Source organism: Hipposideros armiger, unplaced genomic scaffold (genome assembly GCF_001890085.2).
Source record: "Hipposideros armiger isolate ML-2016 unplaced genomic scaffold, ASM189008v1 scaffold_599, whole genome shotgun sequence".
Lineage (NCBI taxonomy): Eukaryota > Metazoa > Chordata > Mammalia > Chiroptera > Hipposideridae > Hipposideros > Hipposideros armiger.
Genome location: NW_017731949.1, coordinates 336,626 through 360,275, shown reverse-complemented (window position 1 = coordinate 360,275; position 23,650 = coordinate 336,626). Strand labels below are relative to the sequence as shown.

The 23,650-nt window shown below is 40.6% G+C and overlaps 1 protein-coding gene across 8 annotated transcripts in view; it reads right to left on the bottom strand.

Annotated features, from left to right (window-relative positions):
* Positions 1-410: 410 nt before the first annotated feature.
* The window catches only part of CDC14B (cell division cycle 14B), a 93,745-nt gene continuing 70,505 nt past the window's right edge, over positions 411-23,650 (bottom strand). For 3 of the 8 annotated variants that reach the window (XM_019624672.1, XM_019624671.1, XM_019624677.1), the window contains 6 exons: positions 20,147-20,285; positions 19,840-19,999; positions 19,039-19,136; positions 8,967-9,083; positions 4,394-4,459; positions 411-4,093 (listed from right to left, as the gene is read on the bottom strand). In XM_019624672.1, the coding sequence (XP_019480217.1) occupies positions 4,057-4,093; positions 4,394-4,459; positions 8,967-9,083; positions 19,039-19,136; positions 19,840-19,999; positions 20,147-20,285 (617 nt within the window). In that variant the 3' untranslated portion in view covers positions 411-4,056. Of the gene's footprint in view, positions 4,094-4,393; positions 4,460-8,966; positions 9,084-13,843; positions 13,990-19,038; positions 19,137-19,839; positions 20,000-20,146; positions 20,286-23,650 lie in introns of those variants that run through there. The other 5 variants (XM_019624673.1, XM_019624678.1, XM_019624675.1 and 2 more) reach the window with 4 other exon arrangements.

Genomic DNA, 23,650 nt, shown 5'->3' with positions numbered 1-23,650 from the left:
TTGAAGGGTGGACTGGGCACTGGCATCGGTGCATAGCTTCCCAAGGGGAGTACTTCGAAGGTGACTGTAGTAATATTCAACAATGAGGTATGTAGCACTTTTTTTAGGACGAGTTCACGAACTTAATTGTCAGACTGCGTAAGAAAAGGAGCTGAGGGTGCACAGAGGGAACACCAGGGACTGGAGGGTACAGACAAAAGGCCAAGAGAGGCAAAAGAAACCAACCCCGCTGACAACTTCATCCGGGACTTCCAGCCCCAAAACTGTCAGAAAATAATTTTTTTTAAGTCTCCCAGTCTGAAATATTTTGCTTTTGCAACCCTGGCAAATGAATACTGAAGATTACATCTGCTTTATATTTTAACTACTGCCTCCCACGATTCAGAATGGACAGTCAGTGAACAGAGTCATTTGGTTAATACTTTTAATTACATGAGAGTAATTATACAATTTCCATTATTCAGTATTTTGTATAAAACCAGGTACAACGCACACGATTTTCGAATGCAACAATAAGTATCAAACTACATACATATGCAAAGTTTACAGGCCATTGTGAAACTTTATCTTAAAAATACCTTCAGGAAAATAAACATTCATTCAATCAGTTCTCTCAGCTTTATAAAATATGATTAGAAATATACATTTTAATTTAAAAAAATCAAGACAATGATCAAAAACTGATTAATCAGTTACATTTAAAAACTTAATCTGTACATGAGTGCAGGTTAGATAAAAGTCTGCAAATTATTAATATAAAACTGCAGTACTATAATCAGATGAACATATCTGCTGACATTTACTCCCACTAAGCAATTAAAGAGGTAATTTCCTACACAGTATAGGTGAACTGTTCAGTCTTCTAAATACATCTGTAGTATTTCCACGGAGCGACACGGAGAATACTCAGATTTAGGAGAAATAGAAGAGCAGCAGCTAGCCTCTCAAGGACAGTTTCAGTGGGGGATAGCTATTAAAGAATTAAAATACGTTTTTAAAGTTGTTTGTGATGAACACTGCTTTCCAAAATGCAGTAATTACTTTTAAAAATGCATGAAGAGAAGCTGTTAAACTACTTTTAGAACCAACATCAGAAGGGTGCATCACTCATGTGTCAGAAACAGTTGATTCAAGCTAAGGAAAGGTTCCCGGAGCTCTTGGCACACTGCCCAGACGCCAGAGGGTCCGCGCGGCTCTCCAAGCCCGGGGATCAGGCTCCCAAGGGAAACACCTTCACTGGGTGACAACACTGGGGAACTCCTCTAAAACTTGTCTGGGCACAAGAAGAGAGGTAGAAATCACCCCTGAGAGGGGGAGGAGGGCAGAGGAGGAAGTGGGTGGGTGATGAGCTGAGGGAGTCAAGTTTGGAACAGAGCAATTGCAGAGACTAGGACAGCTGCGTGTCAATGGGAAGCAGCGGACACTTGACAAGTAAGGCTACTTGCTTCAGTGAGGCACTGCTCAGGGTTGGCCCCATTCGCTGATTGGTCAGAGATTCCTAGCTTTTCTTCAGCAACACAACGCACAAGTCTGTCTACACCTCTAGGTACCCAGTTGTGCAGACACCCTTCCTTTGAACTATCCCTAACTCTTAACCTGAGTCCCCACAAAGCTTCAAGGGCACCCAAAAATATTCATTTCTAACTTTAATTCCAATGGAAACTGTCACGGTGTATTTTCAAAGCTATTTAAGGATCTTAAGTTAAAGGAATCTCTCCATCTGACGTGCCCTATTTCATATTCCACAGCAATGAGGTCTTCTGTGACAAAGACTCGAAATTAGAATCTCAGAAGATTCTGGGTGTGTTGAAGGTTTAGCCAAGGGGTGGTGGTGGTGAGGTCCCTCTTATTCATAGCAGGAAGAACTTTCCATCAGTTTGACCCAGAGACTTCCTGGATTCTAGATATGTCCCCCATAAGTTTAACACTGTGCTGTGTCCTTTGTGTGTTTCCAAGAAATGATTCTTTATGAAATCACTAATTTCCTATGACTAATTTCAGGAACAAGCCTGGTGTATACCGGGATGCTTAGAAAAAGCCACAGTGATAGCAATTCTAGCTGGAAATGTGAGCATCCAACACAGAAAGGCAATTTGTAAAATAAAAAGCACTATGGTTAACACACTGAAGCCTCAATTTTTCGCTCTTGGCCAAGACACCCAATCAATGGCTTATTTGCTGGGAGGGGAGAGCATATTTACTTGTTCTGACATAATAAAAAGCCAAAGCAAGGACGGTTCAGATGGAAATCTGATTTTCACAGCTACCTGAATTACTTATGCAGGAGATGGCCTTTAAGAGTCTAAAGGGAGGAAGAGCTGTCCTGAGAATTCTACACTTTATGCCTGGGCAGTGTGAATATTTAATACTGTCTCCCAACACAATGCAGCAAATGGAATGTTTCTCCTCCCACCCAAAGCTTATTGAAAAGCGGTCTTCCAAACAGGAAGTCTGTCCTTGCGCCTATGAACTCCCAGGGACAGAAAAGCAATGGTTTTCTGAGACCTAGTCCCCAATATATAGAAGCTGGCATGGCCCCAACCCTCAGTGCCTGATGGGGAAAGCTGCTCATTTGGCCAAAACAATGGCATCTTCCATCTCCCCTCAAAGCTGGTCAAACTTACAATTACTCCAAGAGAGTAAATACCAAAATGGAGCCAAGGCTTCCAATTATTTTTGCATTAACAGACCTTAATCTGTTTATTCCAAGCGCTTCTTATTCCTCAATTTTGCTTCAAAAGCAGCTTTTCAAAGTGGAATTGCATACTGACCCCATTCATCGATCCTGTAATGTAAAGGCTTTCTGCCTTTCAACACTGTATCCCCCCCCTTCTCCAAACCAGGATAGGCCAACACTGCTTAGCAATAACTAAAACCATTCACTTCTTACAGAAATCACCAAGATGATTGCAAAATAGTCTTTATTTTGGGCCCCACTTTTTTTTTTTTTTAGCAGCAAATAAACTGTTTTTATGATTGCTTTACATCACAGACATACTCTGCTATGTTTCTGTAGGGGGGAGGGGAGAAGGCACTCTACAAAGAGTTTATTCCCTAACCAAAGGCAACAGTGAGTGTCTTATTTACAAACAGCTGAAATCCAGAGGTGAATAACCGTCACTGAAGTTAACAGTGACTTTTTAAAAAAAGTCCACAACGCTACAAAGAAAGACCCTAAAAAAACAGTAAGTGTTTTTTATAAGCCACCATTATTTGGAACCACTGTTTCCAAGGGGAAACACCAAAAGTGTGGGGTTTTTTTCAGCATGGAAGGAAATAGGAATTCGTCAGTCCTGAAGTGACACAGAAAGGAATGACTTCCAACCATCGCCCAACTCTGAAGTCAGTCCTCCTCCTGAGTCTTCGAAAGCTACTAGTGATACTCTCCTGCAAGCTGTAGGTTACCAGCGTACCTACCACTTTTTGTCACAAAATCCAAGTCTCCAAAGGTGGTTTTCACAGAGTCATGTTAATAAAGCACTCTTTGGTGGAAGACAAACAGCTTGGGTACTTAACAGAGTTAACGTTACAACAATATTACAAATATTAAAGTGAAGATGGTTACACCAAATAGTATCAAATTACAGAAAGTACCATTTCAGTAATGCCTGTTTTAGCTTTATAAATTTTGACACAGGGCAAACAGAAAATAAATAGGTAAAAAACCTCCATCAGATCCTCAATTCTTCTGAAGGCCAGCAGCTAAAATGATTGCCACCACAGGGACACACATGCACCACACAGAGTGGCCAGCCCTCCTGAGAACAAAGGGCTTTGATATTTACACCTGAGACTAAATTTACAACAGCTCTTTTGTTGTTCAACTTGAGACACTTCTACAAAAGGAGAGTTGGGCCATCTTCCAAGTCCTCACTGGTACCCAAACTCGTGTAGTTACTTAAACTCCAGTGGACATTTTCTTCATCGAATAAACTTCTTAGGTGGAAAGCAGCTAAGGCTTTTGCAATTTTGTTTTGTTTCCAAATAAACTGTGCTAAGTCCTGTTGTAGTTTTCTGTTCCTAGAGTCTTCCTTCAGTGCTGGTCACAGTTTTTACTTAAAGCAAGACTGTTTTAGTCCTTGAAATGGAGGGACTACGGGGGAAAAGAAAAAGGATTTTACCACGAAGGCTTTCAAGTGTCCCATATGTAGTTATCAAAGACAAGGAAGGCAACATAATAAAAAATACTGACATGCTAAAAAGTATACATTTTGTGTAATTCTTTAATGACAAATACTTGGGAAAGGACAGTACATAGTCAACCATAAAGACAAACAGGAGAGAAAGACAGAGCAGAAAAAGGTTCAGTTCTGCAAAAAATAAAAATAAATAAAAATAAAAAACAATAAAAAAAAGGAGGGAGGGTAGAGAAGCAGCCGAGCAATGAGAATACCATAATGCCATTAAGGGCATTTGCTGCAAAGCATTCCTTTTCCTTCTTTCCCTCTGAGGAACCAGGCTGTGGGAAAAGTGGAAAGAATGAAAAGATAAAGAAGTGTTACTTGATTATTTCCAAAGCCAGAAGTCGGTCACAGAAAAAGCTCTGGCACCTCAAGCAGTTTCCAGTTTAGCAGCGTGCAAATGTCACCTGCGCCTGGTCGCCTGGCTCCACACTCGCTGAGCAGCCACAAGGGGCCGCCTGCTGCCAACACCCAACCCGGGAGGAGGGCGGGCAGCACCCAGGGAAGAGGCCCCAAGAACACCTGTTCGTTCCTAAGTAACCGCCCTTGACTAATCCTCACCCCAACGCCCTTGTTTCCTTCATTACATTCCACTTTTAACTACACAGCAACTTTCAGAGAAAAACCAAAGCCAAAGAAAAGGGTCAGAAAAACCAATTCCAATCTGGAAGTGGCCCTGACTTGGATGAGGATGATGACGCTCTATCAGAGCAGCTCATCTAACTTCATCATGTAGTTTTCGGAGACCTCAACAGAGTATGGAGTTTAAAGGTCCAAGTCAGTAGGCAAGTGGGGAAATATCTGGAATTTCAAAGGGGGATTAATATTTTAAAGATCCAAGGTAACCAGCATTAAAAAAAAAAAGAAATTTAGATACAACATTCTGAGGTTTCTACAGACTGATATCCTTTTGGAGATAATGACAATAACAAAAAAACCCCAGAGGTGATGGAACAGACACTGAGATCTGAGACTAAGGGACAAGAAGCAGTGACAGAGATGATGATGACAAGAATCACAAATGAGAAGAACTTAAAAAGTCCTAAATGTAGCTACTCCCAACTGAAGGGCTCGTGAAGAGACTCAGGGTTTCAGAGGCTGAGGAATGAGCCTCACGATACGAATAATTAGCCCAAAGCGATGAACCCTGGGCTGCTTTGCCAGGCGGAGCAGATGGGTCCCAACAATGCAACTTGGAATGAAAGTCTCTTGTGCATGACAGTTTTCTTAGAAAATGGATGAAGTTATAATTAAAAAAAAAAAGACTGCCACAAAGAAAGAGCAGAAGCTGACAGAACTCGTACTCAATGGGTGAGCTGTGTACAGACAGGAACAGAATGATATCAAAGAGGTAGGTGGCTGAATGTTCTCAATCGGAGGAACAATGATGACATTTTCAAGACTCGTTCTAAGAGAGCTCTTCAGAGAGAACACTGAAAAACAGGCCGATTCTTCACTGAATTTACTAATTCTTAACAGAGAAAAACAGGTCTCTAGCTCTAACAGAAAGTGGGAAGTGTAGAAGCCCGTTAATTTGCTTCTGCCAAATTAACGGGAAAGGGGATGTAGAAAGTACCACATGAATCGTCCTGGCACTGAGGGTCAGCTGTGTCCCATCCACCACGACACACTCCACAGCCTGAACTGCTGCAGCTGCTAGTCTTATGTGAGACTGTCACACAAGACTGAGGTTTATGTGGCTTACATTCAATGGATACATGAGGGAATAACCATCTGCCATGAGAGAAAAATGGTGGCATTTTTTCCCAATAAATGCTTATGAGAATACTCATATTTTTTCAGTCGCCAAATATTTGCTCTTTTAACGTGTATGTGAAAAAATTCTCCAAAGCTGCAAAGCCTTTCAGTAAACTGTCAAAAATCAAAAGAGCCGTACCAGTGGAAAGTGAGGTGTAGGTGAGGTCTTCATCCCGGAAGCCTCTAAGAATAGAACAGAGCATGGAAATGAAAGGTCAAGTTCCTACAGCACGACAGAGATGACGACGAGGACGTGTGAACAACATAAACCTGCAAAAGAGAAGGCTTCACACATAGGAAGCAGCAGACTGGCAACTCAGGCACCCTGAAAGTACTTACAAACATCCACTGAAAGGATGTACTTTCTTTCTGTATTGTTGTATAAAGAAAAGAGTTCTAGTCAATACTTTAAAATTACTCAATAATCTCAGTTCATATTGTTTGGTACTGAATGAGATTATGCACAAATGTGTTAATTCCTTCATCACTCTCCAACCAAAAATGAGTACTTTTCAGTAAGAGAAAAGCTTTAGACTACAGCTTGGCTGCCCTGACTCCCATTATCTCCCAGAAGCAGGGAGTGGGACATATACATAACGTATTTGTCTTTCTTTTGTGAGCGATAGGTGGCTCACCAGCTGACGGGAACACAGGGCAAAGCCCGGGAAGGCGAAGGAGACCTTCATGGAGTGGGGTGGAGGCGGGTAAATACACGGTAAAACCCAGTTAACTATCACTAGTTTATTTCTTTGCCCCTCCCAATCTCTGAAAGTCTATTTTGGAAATTTAAAAGGAGCGTTTTTGCTATTCAGCCCATCCCCAATGCCTGGAAACTGCTTTGGGCCGTTTTAGTATTTAGTCAACATATTCAGTCTGAACTCGACTTTAGACCCCTCAGAGCGTCTGGTCCAGGGAGGGACCTCAGGCAGATGCACACTGCCATCAGGAATCACCTCGGCCAAGAAGCACAAGTTTAGATCACTAGACAAGACCTAGATGGAAAAACTGTCGCACAGTCACACCCCTCAGAGGAACAGGGCATGACTGGGCATACCCAGCCCAGTTCCTGGACTCTACTCCTCTGAAACCTGAAGAGCACAATCCAAAAAAGCAGAAAGCAGGTTAGATGTGCAAGACACACTCGACTGTAATGGAAGCCTGATCGAGTTATACCTAAAAAGAATATCTCAATTCAAAATATGTCTATCACTAACAGCATTTTTTGAATTTTTAATTCACCCAAAAGTGTGAAAATTCAAATACTCCCATTTTGTCCCTTTAATTGTAGAAAATTTGGGGCAAAAAAGAAAATGAGAGGGCCGGCCGAGTGGCTCAGTTGGTTAAGAGCTCACTCAAGAGTGCAAGTTCTGAGCAACAGGGTTGCCAGTTCGATTCATGGCCTGAGCTGAGCTGCCAGGCAGGATGGCTCAGCTAAAAGAAAATGATAATAAAAAGAGAAATCCCCATCTGCCCTACCAATCAGCACTGTTAATATTATGGCATATTTTCCTTTAATTTATTTCTATACATATATGGAAATATATACATCTATAAATATTTATAAGGATAAATATTTATATATCTACACATTTCTACACACATATATAAAGTATATTGTACATTTTAAAAAATTCTAGTAATACTTCATTATTTTATATGTAGTTCTTTTCATTTATTGCTTCATGAACATTTATCCAGATCATTAAAGTATCTTTAAAAACATGACTGGATTCATTTGGCATAATTCATCAATCTTCAGACCATTTCCTCTTTCTCACTGTTATAAATACCATTCTGGTTTTATGTTACAATATACTTAAATCTTTGCTTTCGGTAGGTATTTCTCTGTCATTCTTCTCAAGTAAAATTAGTATGAATATTTGATACCTTTCTAATGAAAAATTTTAAATCCTAAAATCCTAAGTCAGTACCCAATTCTCAAATACTTGTGCTGGGGCACGGTCACATTCTCATACAAGTAAAAGTTATGCAGTAAAATTGTGCAAAAGAATCAGCAAAAAGGAAAAACTGCAGAGCCGAACGATTCCTTAAAAAAGCAAAACACACGGGGTTCTCCAATTTGTCAGTCTCAGGACACAGGCTGCAGTGGGACTGCACCAGACTCACTCAACCCTGAAGATGGGCGCCTCGGGCCCCAACCTCAAAGATATGCGGGCAGGAGAATTAAAAATAAGGAAGGAAATTTGTGAAGGACGTTTTAAGGTCTAGGTGGGGTTATCCTCAGGCATTTGTGGTCCACTGTAACAGATACGCTATGCCTGAGTGCAGTACCGCCTATGGGACTGCACGGGTTGCCACCTCCATGCAAAGACACACAAACATGAATAGGGGGCCTTCCTTCAACTCCTGAGATGACAGCATGTGGGGTTATCTGCTCTTCCCTCAAAAGGGATCTGTTATTAGAATACAGACCGTGTGCCTGCAGTTCATGACAAACATCCAAAGACAATAGTGAGTAAAGGATTTGGTCATAGAACGTGTCCATTTCTTGTCAAAGCCTGTATTAATGAAGGAAGTGAAAGGTGCTGGGCTCAGAGTCAAAGAATGAGCCCCTTGGGTGTGGGCTGTGGCTGAGAACACAGTGCCTAGGTAAAGAAGGATGGCAAACTCACTGAAGTTTGCATATTTCCACCATTACACTTATTTGCAGCGAATTCTCCAACAATTATGCTGTATCTGATACACAGAAAAGTTTCCTCCAACTCCTGATAGCTTTGGAAATTCTTAATTAAGAACTTATATACATAACATTCTCAACTTTCCCATATTATGACCCAGAGACCACATTTCCAGTGTTGAGCATCATCTCTGAAAAACAAAACTAAACAAAAGCCTATGTTAAAATGGTCCAGATTTTCTTAGACGATGAACAAGTCAAACACATTGGATGAATTTCCCATCACAGGGACTCTGCCTTTTTCTATCTTCAGTTCTAGCTCCAGAAGATTAAACTGGAAGGAAAACCAATGCTTAGAACTTTTCAGAAGAGTAGGATTCATTTCTCACCTTTTGAAACTGCTTTTTCTTGAAGCAGATCTGGTGGTTCTTTTAGTAATTCCTGCACTGCCAGAAATGTTAGGTTCAGATGTTTTACAGCTCTGAACACTGGACTGAAGAATTACTCTGAAAACAGTTGGAAAAAAATAAGATTATATTCACTGAAACAATTTCCAAACACTTGACAGAGGAAGGCATTTCTGCACTTTAGTGCAAATTAGTTTATTGGAAATTAATAGGATTTTCCATTAACACATTTGCCAAAACCTGAAACACACTTTTACATCAAGGTCCTTTGAAATAAAGCATCTCATTTCTCTAGGAAGGTCACACAAATATAATCAGAGGACTTTGCTTTTGGAAAACAAATTCCCACACCAAAGAAATCAATCAGTAAAACAAATCTTTGTGTCCCAAGTAAAAGCAGATTCTCAGAATTCCAGTCATGAAAACAAGAAATCATTTAAAACACCAAATTCTAAAGAATGTGAATATAAATACCTCTACAATATTCACTCCTCAGAGCTGAGAGTATGGGCAATAAACCTGAGTCAATACCAATTGCATATAACATTTCAAATTTTAAAAATGTGTTCAAAGGGCGGCCAATTAGCTCAGATGGTTTGAGCACAAGCTCTTAACACCAAGGTTGCCGATTCAATCCCCGCATGGGCCACTCACTAAGTTGTGCCCTCCACAAATAGATTGAAAGAACTACTTGACTTGGAGCTGATGGGTCCTGGAAAAAACACACTGTTCCCCAATTTAAAAAAAAGAAAGAAAGAAAAATACTTATATATATAAAAAAATGTGTTCAAGCAAAATTCGAGTTTTGTCTTGATTACAACTACTTACTAACTCACGAAGTACCATTAACAAGAAAGTGAAACTGCTTAAATTCTGTGAAACTTGATTTAACTGAACTGTAAAAATCTCAAGGAATTGATGCCTCTGGGAGTAAACTGCCCAGGAGGCAAATTCATGAATCAGAAATAACACCCTGAGATTAAGCCCACACAGAATACCCTATTCATAAGTAGAAGGTGTTTTTAAATGCCTCATTTGATTGTCACAGGGAGAACAGCAGAAGACATGAAAAGATTTTATATGCAATTCTTTTTTCAAGAGATAATAAAACACTGAACTGTATGCACACACATTTATACATATATGCTCAACTTTTATTCATCTGTGAGAGAAAACTCTGACTTAAAAAAGCTTCCTCCTCTCATATCCAAACATAAAAGTGAGACAGCCTATAACAACGTCCTTGAACTCAGCTCCTAAGAGTAAAAAAGAAACCACAGCAGCAAACTAGGAATCCTACCTCCTTCCTATGCCTGCATTACCACCATGTTAGTGCGCAACCAAAGCCAGGTCCTTAAAATATAGTATAGATTAGTAAATTCATATAATCTTAGTATTACCCAAAGCACAGTATAGTCAGTCAACATTTAGTAAAAGGCTAACTTCTCATCACTAAAAACAAAAACCAACCAAACAAAAAACCAATGGGTTGTATTGTACCAGAGCAGAGGTCTGGAGTGCAGGTCTGTGGTTTTCAAGCTGTTTGGGGAAGAAAGGGGGGAGGGCTGAAGGAGGGGCTGCTATCCCAACTGTTTTGCTTTATTCCTGGAGTATTTCTGGAAGCCTCAAGAAACAGGCGTTCCATCTCACAGAGAGAAACTGATCTTGGGTAAATGAGCCAATGCTTGCTTCAGGATTTCTCATAAAGTTTTATCACCCTAAATGTTGAATGGTCTAACAATAGAAAAAGTATATTCAGACACAGTTGTGTGATTAAGACACCAACTGCCCTGGCATGTGAAGTCTACTCCTGAAAAAAAAGCATTTATTTTAAAATTCTTATTATCCAATGTGAGGGTGAGATATTTAGTAGTTTTTGGTAAGGATCTGAATCTAGAATTTCTCATCAAGTAAAACGTAACAACAACAAAACCAACCACGATGCATCCACTGCCACTTCTGAAGTCCAAGCCCAGAGTTTGGGGCTGCCACCATTGTCTGGAGGCCTTTTACCTGCTGGGCAAGGCTCCAGGTTTTTATCTTCTTCGTTTTTAAATATGGAGAAAAGGAGACTCCTATGGCTTTTTTTGAAATGCCACACCTACTTTTCAAATGAGGCCACTTACTGCTAAAAGTATAGACAGACAACTGCCACACTGTAAAATCATTAACATAAGGAAAAACAAGAACCAATACATTTCCTGCTTAGGAAATTCAAGGCCTGATTTCCTCAATTAACTATAACTACAATGTTTAAATACTATTCAAGACAAGAAATTACTGCTAAAATCAAATTTTAGACTGACAGAAAACATCTTCTTTAAAGATCAGTAAAATTAGTGTAAATAAAAATGTGACTAATATAATAGCTAATAATTTACATGGAACTTTGAAAATAAGAGCATGATAGACCTTTGGAATGTATGAATCACACCAGTAAAGATTCAGTTTACCAGTTATTTGCATTAACAGCAGTCATTACATCTGTAGGTTATGCATCAATAAAGTGGAAAATGTCCAGCAACTACACTTAGGTATTACCTGTGATATCCTATAAGTAACACCTGATAAGGCGGGATAAGCTGGCAGCGTGTGAAGTTTCCACTCTGCTACCGGGTAGGTGGTAATAACCACCTCCCACCTTGCAAACCAGGCCAATGACATGGCTTTGCAAAGCAATATTCAGCATATGGATTTTCTCCTTTCCATCTTTCCCTGGCAGAATCCGCAGTCCTACTTTTTTATCTCTTCTCCACAGTATCTTCTGAGCCCCAGTGCTCTCAGATTTCGGACACAATGTTACCTGCAACTTGAGGCATACAGCAAAGCAAAAACTGAGAAGCCAGGTCCTCTTTCCTATCAAGCCACAAAATGCTTTGAACATATATGTTCAATTCCAAAAAGAATACATATCAGTACACTATTTACCCTGGTTGTTGACCACTGACACAAAACGTGCTTTCAAAATCATGGGCCTGAGACCCTGCGACCTCCAGATGTGCCTTTCCCACTGAGTCTGACACAGCAATCTGAAGTGTCGCTATAGTCCAGTTCTCCCGGCGCACCCTGTAACAACCTACCAGGCGATGCTGCGTCATCAGCCCATAGAGATGAATGCCAACAACAGTGCTCACAAGTAATCACCTCAAAAGACAACTACAAGGATTATACCTGTTTACATTACTCTTACTGTTGAAAGCTTTTGTTTCCGTAAATTCCAAATTAATCAGTCAGGCTAAAATGAATGCTGTGCTTTGGGTCTAATGCAATGGCACATGTCAGTAATAATGACAACATCTTACACAGAATAGTAAAAAGAGCCTGATGGCAAGCCCACTGAAAACTTCTCCTGGGAAAAATACTACAACCACGAAGCACCTAAGTATCATTAGCAATGCCTCCACCCATTTAGAACTCCACCTACTCGAGATAGCTTTGCCACTGGAATTAGTCTGAAAAGAATAAATCTATGCAGTACATGACGCCCTTGAGTCAGAATATGTGGAAACGTAAGCTTACTAAGAGAAGTCAAGGAAAAACCACCTAAAAGGATAATCTATATCATAAATACAGCATATCTGCCTATGGAATAAGTTTGTAATTAACATTTAAGAAAATGTCATAAATACAAACATGTTAAGCAGCTTTTCCTTGATTTTGATAAGAAGAATGGAGTCTGCTAGATTTTACAATCTTTTCTAGCCATATGAAGACACTCAATGAAACCACAAAGCACTCGAGTTGGTTGCCACGGAATTTTACTTTGGAGGGGGTCCTAGAAGAACTTTCATATTTCTTTATAAAACTCCCAAGCCCAAATTGGAACAAGAAAAGAAATTCTTGAAATATAAGCTAAAGAAAAAATGTCAGAGAAAAAAGAATGCAGCCTAGACATGAGAGGGCAGCAGTCAAACGTAGCCTCCAGGGTGCACCCTCCTTTCCGTGCTCTTGGCCTTAACTCTGGGATGTTCCCCAGTTAAGCTTCTTGCAGGGAAACGACAGTCTCCTGCAGAAAAGAAGTCTCTCCACTGTTGAGGTTATGAGGAAGGATGAAAGGCGTAACGAGAACACAAATGCTGTCTATGTCAACCTAACAGAGGCCTTCTGGTTACTTTTGGGAAAGAAGGAAAGTGGGAGTGAGTGAGGGGCAGTGAGAATCACGCAGAAACACAAACAGAAACAAAGGACTCCAGTCTTCTCTGCTTTCCTATTTTTGTTGAACATCAAGTTTTGAAAATTTTATATAACTGTTAAGGGGGAAGAAGTGAAATGAGACAGAAAATTCTGCAAACTCGAGACAGGAGGCTTCCTCAGGGAGCAGCGCCTGGCGGGAGCACGCTGTGTACAATGGCAGGACCAGAGGTGAAATGGGGCCCCACATTCACTAGGACACCTGGCTACAAAGCCAAATCTTTACGAACAGCAGAAAATCTGTGGGAAAGTCATTTTTGCTAGACTGGAAAGACTATACTAAAGATATTCACTCTAGAAAACTAGAGGAAAGTTGTAAAGCCAATTGATGGAAAGAAAACTACCCCAATTATCCCAAACTACATATTCTTGATAGGGAAAAGGAGCTAGTTCAGTGTCTTTTTAAACTATTTCAAAAAAATCTGTTAAGAGTAGGTACAACTTAAAAGCTGAGTGTGTTGTTTTTAATACCCCTTGTATGAAAAGAACAGTGAAGACCTCCCTCCCACCACCCCATTAACTGACAAGTTTTGGAAAAAGAACTTCTAGAAGCAGGCAAACCAACAAAGCCAGGAGAGCTGACAGTAAGAAAGACATGCATCGTGAGGCACACACTGGACACCAGAGGCGAGCGGGCACTCATAGAGAATGGGAATGGGGACACTTACACAACAGCTATTTGTCAAAGGGTCCTGATGGCTACTGTGTTCTTAACCCATCGAGACACAATAGCAGGATGGGGAGAATGTAGTCACAAACAATCCACCAGATGACAACACTACACAGTGCAGAGGTCAGCACAGCTAGGGAACATCTGGAAAGAGGTGAAGGGGAAAGAACAGATGTTCAAATTATGAAGCCAAAATAAATAAAATAATAAACAAATAAAGCCACATGTGAATTTTAGACGCCCAGTGATGCAAAGTGGCAGGAAACATGGATGGAGTTTTGTCATTTTATGTTGAGGGGGGGAAATGCTGTCTTCAGTGTTACAATGATTTGATATTTGGTAACAAAAGATCAGACCCAATCTCTAATGGGAGAACAGCCTCTATTTGATTTAATTGTATGATACAGAAAAATCAGAGTCATTGTTACAGGATTAACATTCTTTAAAAAGCACAAGATATGCATAGAAAACTAAACCAAACCAGAGAGAAAAAAGGAGGCAAAGCCAATCAAACAAAAAGGCCCTGGACTGAGAGCTAACAACTATCCCTTCGGAGGCATGATTGTAACGGGACAGAGCACAGCAGAACTCATCACACTGCAACGGAGCCATAAACGATATCACCAGAAGTTTAGACAAACTGCATATTCTGAAAACAAGAGTCACAGAAGCAAAGCCAACCCCATGCGACACAAAATGAGAAACATTTCCCTTATGTATTATTAATACAGGAAATCCTCACTTAACATCCATGATGGTTCCACGACTTGAGGCAATACAATGTATAACAACACCAATTTGACCACAGGCTAATTGACATTAACAAGAGTTAATTTCCTATGGCATCCCATCAATGTTATAATGAAATGATGTTACTTGAGGACCTGCTGTACTATATATGTTATATATATATAACATATATGTATATATGTTATATATATAAATAACATATATCTATATATGTTATCTCTTTAGTCGTTTTCCTCAGTCATCTTCCTCAACCAAACTTGGCTTTCAGCTTTGTGGTGCTTAATCCACCGTCTAGCTTCCAGCAGTGAGAAAGGAACCCATCTCAGGTTGGAAGGGTGGTCAACTCCTTCCAACTACTATGCTTCCAGTGGTCACTCAGACACATCCGGAACCCAGTACAAAAGGCTCTGCTGAGCATTTGCTTTGTGCAAAGTACTGATCTGATCAAGTCAGAAATGAATGATTTGGCTTACAATGTATGTCATCTTTTGTCACTGTCATCTTAATCACTGAACACTGTGTGCCGGGCACAGGCACCCTATACGGTGACGGGGATTACACTAAAGGGTGGGCCTGAAATCAAATCCAACCTACGCCATCTCATTTACTCCATCCACAAAAAACCCCAAATCTACTATTATATGTTAAGATTACAGGTGCTTAATATTGATACAGAATGTAGTAAATGACCTAGAAATGCTACAGAACTCTCTATCCAACCCCATTTTCATTTGCAGCTGTGGGTTTAACTAATCTTCAAGACAGAATGGTCTGAACATCCAGATGTCTGCATTACAGATTTTTATTTGTTCCTCTAGTTAAAGCTCATGGCTTTAGTTTCCAAAGTACAGTACTACACAGTACTACACTGTACTGGTCAGGGGGGTGGGAGGGATTTCCAAGGCTCATTATATCTTTATTTGTACCTATTCCCATTTGGGTACACTTCCTCTCTTCATGAAGCATGTCGTGTAGTCATAATAAACCCTGCAGAAATGATCAGTATGAAGAAAAAAGGGCAGCACGGATGGAGTCATGAAACCCACCACACCTATGTGAGCACAGACAGTAATGCACTTGCCGTCACTCCCGATGATCACTTCAAGGTCATGGAGCTCCACAGCTTACTGCCTTCCTGGTAACCCAGGATCAGACATTCTCTTTGAGAGAATGACTTGTATTTTATAATTTCTAATGGTTTTAATGCTCCCCAAATATTGACTAGTTAATAAACTAGAAACCAATAATGGGAATGATATTATATGTACTATAACTTTATCTTAAGAATCACCAGTACTTACATACTTTTCACTAACTTTCCTTATTACAAGTATTTTCGTTGGGCTCTAAGTACCAACGGCGAGGAAAAATAACTTGCCCGTGGTGATAGATGAGTGAAAATCGGGAGGCAGATATTCAATTTAAATTTCTCAATCCGAACTGCAGCTGAAAATTCTCTCTCAGAGGACTTTTATTTCTAAAATAACAGAAAAGATTTGGGAAGGAAAGAAAATCTTCAACTGACCTCCTTTTCTAGGGCAAAAAGAGCTACAAGTAAGAGCAAAAAGGAGATGACTGTAACAAGCAAGGAGGGCTTGTTTGAAAAAGCAAAGGAGGGCAATACGCAAAATGTTGTAAAGGAGGATGGGAAACCTGCTATGACTAACCTAGAACCTCCCAAGGTCTTCACACATAATTAAGAACTTTAGCATTTTGCCTTTTCCTTCAAAAGTGTGGCCTAAACGTTTGTTAATTGTGTTTAAGGAAGGGGGACAGTTTGGGAGTTATTCTATTATTTTTAGGATTAGAATTACAATTAAAGGGGATTCCAAACTAGTATATTTTCTTTCTTTTTTTTTAGCTAAGCCATCCTGCCACCTGTTGGCAGCTCAGCTTGGGCCAGGAATCAAACCGCTGTTGCTCAGAGCTCACACACTTGAGCGAGCGCTTAACCAACTGAGCCACTCGGCCGGGCCCATTTTCCTTGGTTTTAATTTATGCTAAGAGTGCTTCAGAGCAAAAGGCCAGTGTCCTTTATTCCTTTTGGGGGTAAGGAGAGGTGTAACTAGATAACTAAACTAATGATAACTCTGAGGCTTGTCTTGCGTCACCCAGTCTTCGCTAGTTACTTTCTTTCAGCTGTCACTAATCACATTCAACTCTCATCCCAGGAACCTCGCACATCAAGGTGAACATAACGGCATCTAGTGTCACCTTCTGGGTTCCAATAATATTTAGAACTTTAGTCTTCATTTGTTGCTTTCTTTTGTATTACCATAAACCCATCAGCTATGACAAAAATATTTATAGCTTCAACTTTTCTAGAAAGAGCATCCAGTGATTTGAATTCTAGAAAACAGTCACAAAGTAGCCGACTCAGCAACAAGGAAATTTCCTGTAAGCCCTACCCAGTAGGAACTTTTTTTTTTTTTTTTAAGCTGAGCCATTCTGCTACCTGTTGGCAGCTCAGCGGCTGCTCAGCTCGGGCTGAGACTCGAACTGCTGTTGCTCAGAGCTCAAACTCTTGAACGAGCTCTTAACCAACTGAGCCACTCGGCCGGCCCAGTAGGAACTTTTGACTATGCAGAATTCCCACCCTGACTCCCAACTTGACTTCTGAAGAGAAAGCTCTAAGCCAGCGGTTCTCAACCTGTGGGTCGCGACCCCTTTGGGGGTCCAACGACCCTTTCACAGGGGTCGCCTAAGACCATCGGAAAACAAAAAGATATTTACATTACGATTCATAACAGTAGCAAAATTAAAGTTATAGAGTAGCAATGAAAATAATTTTATGGTTGGGGGTCACCACAACATGAGGAACTGTATTAAGGGGTCGTGGCATTAGGAAGGTTGAGAACTGCTGCTCTAAGCTATTGAGAAACTGAGACTGCAGATTCTTTAAAACAAAACAAAAAACCTGGGCACAATGAAAAGCAACCCACAAAATCATCCATTTTCTAGGGCTTACAATTTCAAATGCAGTCCCTGAACCATTGGCATCTGTAACACCCAGAAGCTTGCTAGCGATGCAGAATCACCCCGTACCCCAGACCCACTGACCGGCATTTTATCCCGCCCCCAAGGAGACGCAAATGCACACTGAAGTGTGAGAAGCACTGCTCCAGGGCACTGCCCATTTCCTCCATCGTTTCTAAAACTGGCTTCGGAATAATTATCTGGAGGGACTATAATGTTTCTAAATAAAAATAAGCCTTAAAGGCTTTAAATAAACAATAAAATTAAAAACAAACAGTATTTGGAGTTAAATAAATTATATAAAATGCAGCAGTCTTAAAGCATCCTAGTTGATTGAAGCACCACTGCCAAGGCAATGCTTAATTAATGCCTAATCACAGGACACTTTAAACTGGAAAACTCGATTCCGTTCTTTGGATCTTTTAAGAACTTCCCAAGGCAGCGGCCCAGACAACACATGCCTTCTGTGTAATTCTACTTTAGAATTTAAGATTATGAGGAGATCCCAAGGAAGAACCACTCTGAATTAAAAAGAAGGCCTGGTCTTCTCTGCCACGAACATTTATGATGTCATCAGTTCCTTACCATATTACGAGATGCTTACTGAATAAAATGATCTCTCTCCATCACACAAACACACACACACATATACACACACGAAATGTGGCGTACCACAATGAAAAGGGAAGTGACTAGAAGGAAGGACTCTAACATCACAGATGGGATCATCTACTAAAGAACACCCAAGGAAAAAAGTACCATAGCCAAGTTTTTGATTCTACATAATTTTTTTAACAATCCTGGATGTTCCATGAGATTGAATCCAAACTACCACTTACACAAGCAAATATAAGTAGACAAACACATACTCGGTAACTATAAAACTTCCTATCCCCATGTTAAACCTTCTTCTGAATGTGAAAACAATTCCTCAAACAAAAAATTAACACAAAAATATAGTTTAATCTAGGTCACTGTTGCCCTAAAATAATATAATGACATTAAGCCACCATGTCACCACTGATTAAATTCTACCATATTAAAATAAATTACCTATAATATGGTAGTGAATTTAAAGAAATTCAAATTACCTATAATATGGTAGTGAATTTAAAGAAATTCGCCATTTTTAGTAACTACAGACAAATCTGTTACTCTGTGGTTTGCATCCGCTGTCACTCTCTTGAGGATGTCACATGGTGGTTATCCACAGGGAAACAGCACTACTAATACTGCCCCCCTACCTATACAGGCTAGTGAGGTTACAAGAGCAGATGAAGATAAACAAAGGAGAGCCATGAGCTCCTTAGGCAACACCCCTAGATTTAAAATAACGTAGATAATCACTTCAAAGTGGCATAATGGGCATGCAACTGTGGAGGAAAATGTATAAGAAAAAAATGCTCATGAAAGACCTCATACACATATTAAATATATAACATCAACCACAAAAGAAACCAGACTCACGTGAGGGGAATAGCGTTTGTTTTTGATTGTCTTCTGCTTTTCAGGGCCCGAAGTCTATCACCTTGGGTCACTCCACTGATTTCGTCATCATCACTGTACTATACAAGTAGAAAAACACTGAGATAATGATTTAAGTTGCACTTATTAATGCAGTAAAGCATAGTAGCTACATTTATCCAGACACATGCAAACATATACTTCAACTTTCTGCTGAACTCTAAAAAGATTCTGCTTTCAAAATAAAGCTACAGGTCACATGTCAAGAGAACCAAACATTGACTTTCACAGACACGGAACCCAAATAGCACTCTGGTTATAAAAAGTATTGACAGTGAAGAGACATAATGGGTTTTCAATATTGAAAACATTCTTTTAAAAATTTCACCATCTACTTACCACCACTTAATACAGTACAGGTACCCCCTAAACTCTTAGTTCTATAAAGGTCTCCACTTAAGAACACTGGTTCCCTAAATCAGCTGTCATGAAATGGGAAGGTAGGGGTGGGGGATGTGACACTAGGTCCACTACCGAGCTTACTTCACATACCTCTTTCTTACACCAGTGTCTAACGAGTAAAAAAAAACAAAAACGCAAAACTTCAGTTTTATGGACACATAACCTTGTTTTAACTATTTCAAGTAAAAGGTTCCTAGAGAGGGCTGTAAGTATAAAAAATGTCTGATGATAATCCCTCAAAATGTGCTTTATTATTTTTATCTACAATTTTCTCCATGCCCTAAGAGGTTCTCAGCAGCATTTAAAGCAGTAACAACAGCGTGATGAAGGTGGTTCAATTACCAGTTCAGGCTCTTGCTTGTCTTGATTCTCGACCCCATTGATTGAAATGTCGTCAACAGCCAAGAGGAGTTTTGAGACAGCTGCTCTGTGTTTTCCATTCTCCTGACCCCGTAGCTTTTGACGAAAATAGTCACCTTCCAACCAGAGGCTTGCCTGTTTCCTGTTAAAGCATTTAAATAACATCAAAATACACCTTGCCAGAAAGATAGTATTTATTGTTACTGGAGACTAAGAAAAATTCTACTCCTAATCATTTTCCAGACCCAAGTGTCCCCTGAGGAATTATAAAAGCTCTCCATCTACTTACATTACCAGGAATTGTTGCTGAGGCCCAATCACAGAGCCAGGTCGACAGATTCGGATCCAAGCAATGGTCTCAGCTGCGGCCATCCTGTAATGCTTCATGATGTAGCAGGCTATCAGAGTGCCCGTTCGTCCAAGGCCAGCTTGGAGAAGAAACAAACTCATGAGACTTGGTCTCATAGACCCCAGAATTTTGTTGGGCGGGTACATTTTTTAAAAGGTTTGCCACAATTCAGCTGCCCTCAACAGGTTCTCAAGTTCGAATACACACTGCACTCATCTGCAGTTTTAAAAAACACTGAGCCTCACCTCCAGAATTCTGATTGAACTCGTGGGTGATGCAGCCTGGATACAGATTTCTAAAATCCCCCAGATGATTCTACGTACAGCCAAGATTAGAAATCACTTCCTAAGCCCCAATTCTCACAGTGCAGTGTTTTCTACTCGGTTTTCTGTTAATGGTACAATCATGTTACCAAAACCAAAGGCTTAAAATCTTGCAAACTGTTCTCCCTCATCCATAACAGTTTTTCTCTACTTTCCTTTTATACCTGCTTTCACATTGTTTTATAACTCTACTCCTGCTATCCTCCTTTACTCTCATCTAGACTACTATTATTATTTCCTGTGGTGGTTGATTCTATGTGTCAGCCTGGCAGGTGTATTTGGGTGAGACTGGTGGACTTTGGGTAAGAGGATTACCCGTCATGATGGAGTGGGCCTCATTCAGTAAGTTGAAGGTCTGAACAAAAGAAAAAGACTGGCCAGCCCAAGCTAGAGGGAATTCTCCGGCAGACTGCCTTGAGGCTTCAATGGTACCACGGGCTCTTCTGGGTCTCCAGCCTGCCAGCCCACAGTGCAGACTTAGTACTCACCGGCCTCCATATCTGTGAGCCAATTCCTTATAAATCTCCTTCTCTATATAAAACACATCCTATTGGTTCTGGTTCCCTAGGAAACCCTCACTAATACAGATTTTGGCACCGTGAAGTGGCATGCTACTGGAACAATTCGTAAAAATGCAGAAGTGACATTGGAACTGGAATTTTAAAGGCTCCATGTTAGAAAAAAACCTAGATTGCCTTGAAGGGATTGTTGGCAGGAATATGGATGTTAACACTGACTCTGGCGCAGACGCAGATGGAAACGAGGAACATGTTATCGGAAACTGGAAGAAAGGCAATCCTTGTTAGAAAGTGGCAAAAAACAAAACAAAACAAAACAAAAACCCTGGCTGAATTGTTCTTTGTGGAAAGCAAAACTTCTGGGTGACAGGGCTGGCCAAGTGGCTCAGTTGGTTAAGAGTTGGCTTAAGAGCGTGAGCTCTGAGCAACAGGGCCACCAGTTCGATTCCCACATGGGCCAGTAACGCTGCGCCCAAACTGAGCTGTTGCTGAGCTGCCAACAGGTGGCAGGATGGCTCAGCTTAAAAAAAAAAAAAGAACAACTTGTGGGTGACAACCATGGGTATTCAGCTAAGGAGATCTGTAAGCAAAGAGTGGAAGGTGCATCCTGGTTTCTCCATGATGATTACAGTAAACTATCAGAGGCAAGAGATGAATTGAAGAAGGAATTTTTAACCAAAAAGGAACTAGAAACCAAACATTTTGAAAATTCTAGTCCTTTCCATATTGCAAAAAAATGAGAAAGCATGTTCTGAAGACAACCAAGGGTGTGGTTGGACAAGCAATTTCATGAAGATATTACCCATAGACTTAATCCACAGAAGCCAGAAATAGTGATGGGATTCACTGGCAGAAACAGTCCATTTGGACTAAAAGGGGACAGGCAGCCACAGGACAAGAAAAAGGCTTTCAGGTTTTTGGGCTAACAGGACTGGACAACCAAGGTTCCTGGCTGCAAACATGTCTCATCCTTCAAGAAAGGGGGAGCATGACCTTGAGGGTGATGCAGAGACCACAAGGCTGCTGCTGCCACCACCACCACCACCACCACCACCACCACCACTGGCCCATGGGGCGGGGCTGTCTATTACTAGATTTCAGAGGGGGGGGCTGCCTCCGTGGCTTCAGTGGACCAGGCCACCACAGTCCATAACCTCAGGGGCAGGGCTGCCACCTGGGGCCAAGGAGATGGGACTGCCTCCCCAGTAGGCCCGCAGAACAGACAATGGAACCAAAGAGCATGATTCTTGAGCCTGGAGGTCTAATGGCATTTGCCTTGCTAGGTTTTGGACTTGCTTAGGACCTATCATCTGTTTCTTCTTTCCAACTGCTCCTATTTGAGATGGAATGTCTATCCTATGCCTGTCCCACTATTGTATTTTGGAACCAAATAACTTTGCTTTCACAGGTTCACAGCTAGGGAGGAATACTGCCTCAGGATGAATTGTACCTGAAGTGTCACCACATCTGATTGAGACTTTAGACTTGGAACTGATGCTGGAACAGGTTAAGACTCTGGGGCTGTTGGGATGGGGCAAATGTATTTTACATGTGAGGACAAGAATACTGGGCAGCCAGAGTGCAGAATGTTATGGACTGAATTCTGTCCCCCTAAATCCGCATGTTGAAGTGCTATCTCCCAACATGACAGTCTCTGGTAAAAGGACGTTATGGAGGTAATTAAGGTAAAGTGTGTTTGAGTGGGGGGACGGGACGGGACACTTAATCCAATAGGACTTGTGCTCTTATAAAAAGAGGAAGAGACACCAGAACTCTGTATACACAAAAGACAAGGACGAAGCGGTTGTCTGCAAGCCAAGAGGCGGCCTCACCAGACACCAACCCGCCAGCACCTGGTTTTGGAACCCTAGCCTCCAGAACTGTTGAGAAAATACATTTCTGTTGTTTAAGCCACACAGTTTACGGTACTGTTAGGGTACCCCAAGCAAATTAATACACTTCCTAATGAATCTCATTTTTCATTTGATAATCCTATCTTCACACTGTCATCAGTTTTCTTCCCCCAAAAAAAGATCTAATCATATTAAATCCTCTTCAAGTTTTTAACTGGTTATCGGTCAACTTCAGGGTTTTTCCACCTCAGCACTATTGACATCTGGGGCAGGGTAATTCTTTGTTGTGGGTGCCGTCCTGGCCATTTTAGGATGTTCATGAGCATCCCTGGCCTCCAGATACTACTAGCACCTCCCCTCCCAAACTGTGAAAAACAAAAATGCCTTCAGATGTTGCCAAATGTGTAAAACCACCCCAAATGAGCACCTCAGGTTACTGAGAATTGCCTCAATCGCTTGTAATTTTTAAAGAAATGAAATAATCAATGTTGGATTTTAATTATTCACTATTTTAAGTTGTAACAAAATATATAAAATTTTTCATTTTAACCATTTTTGTTCATGCATCATTTTCCTGATTTCATTAACTTCTCTGTTTTCTTTTAGCTCACTGAACATTTTTAAGGCAGCCTTTTAAAATTCTTTGTCAGGCAATCCAAAGACCTACATTTCTTTAGGACCAGTTTCTGGACATCATTTTAACCACTTTTTTTTTTTAAAGATTTTTTTTACTGGGGAGTTGGGGGAGGG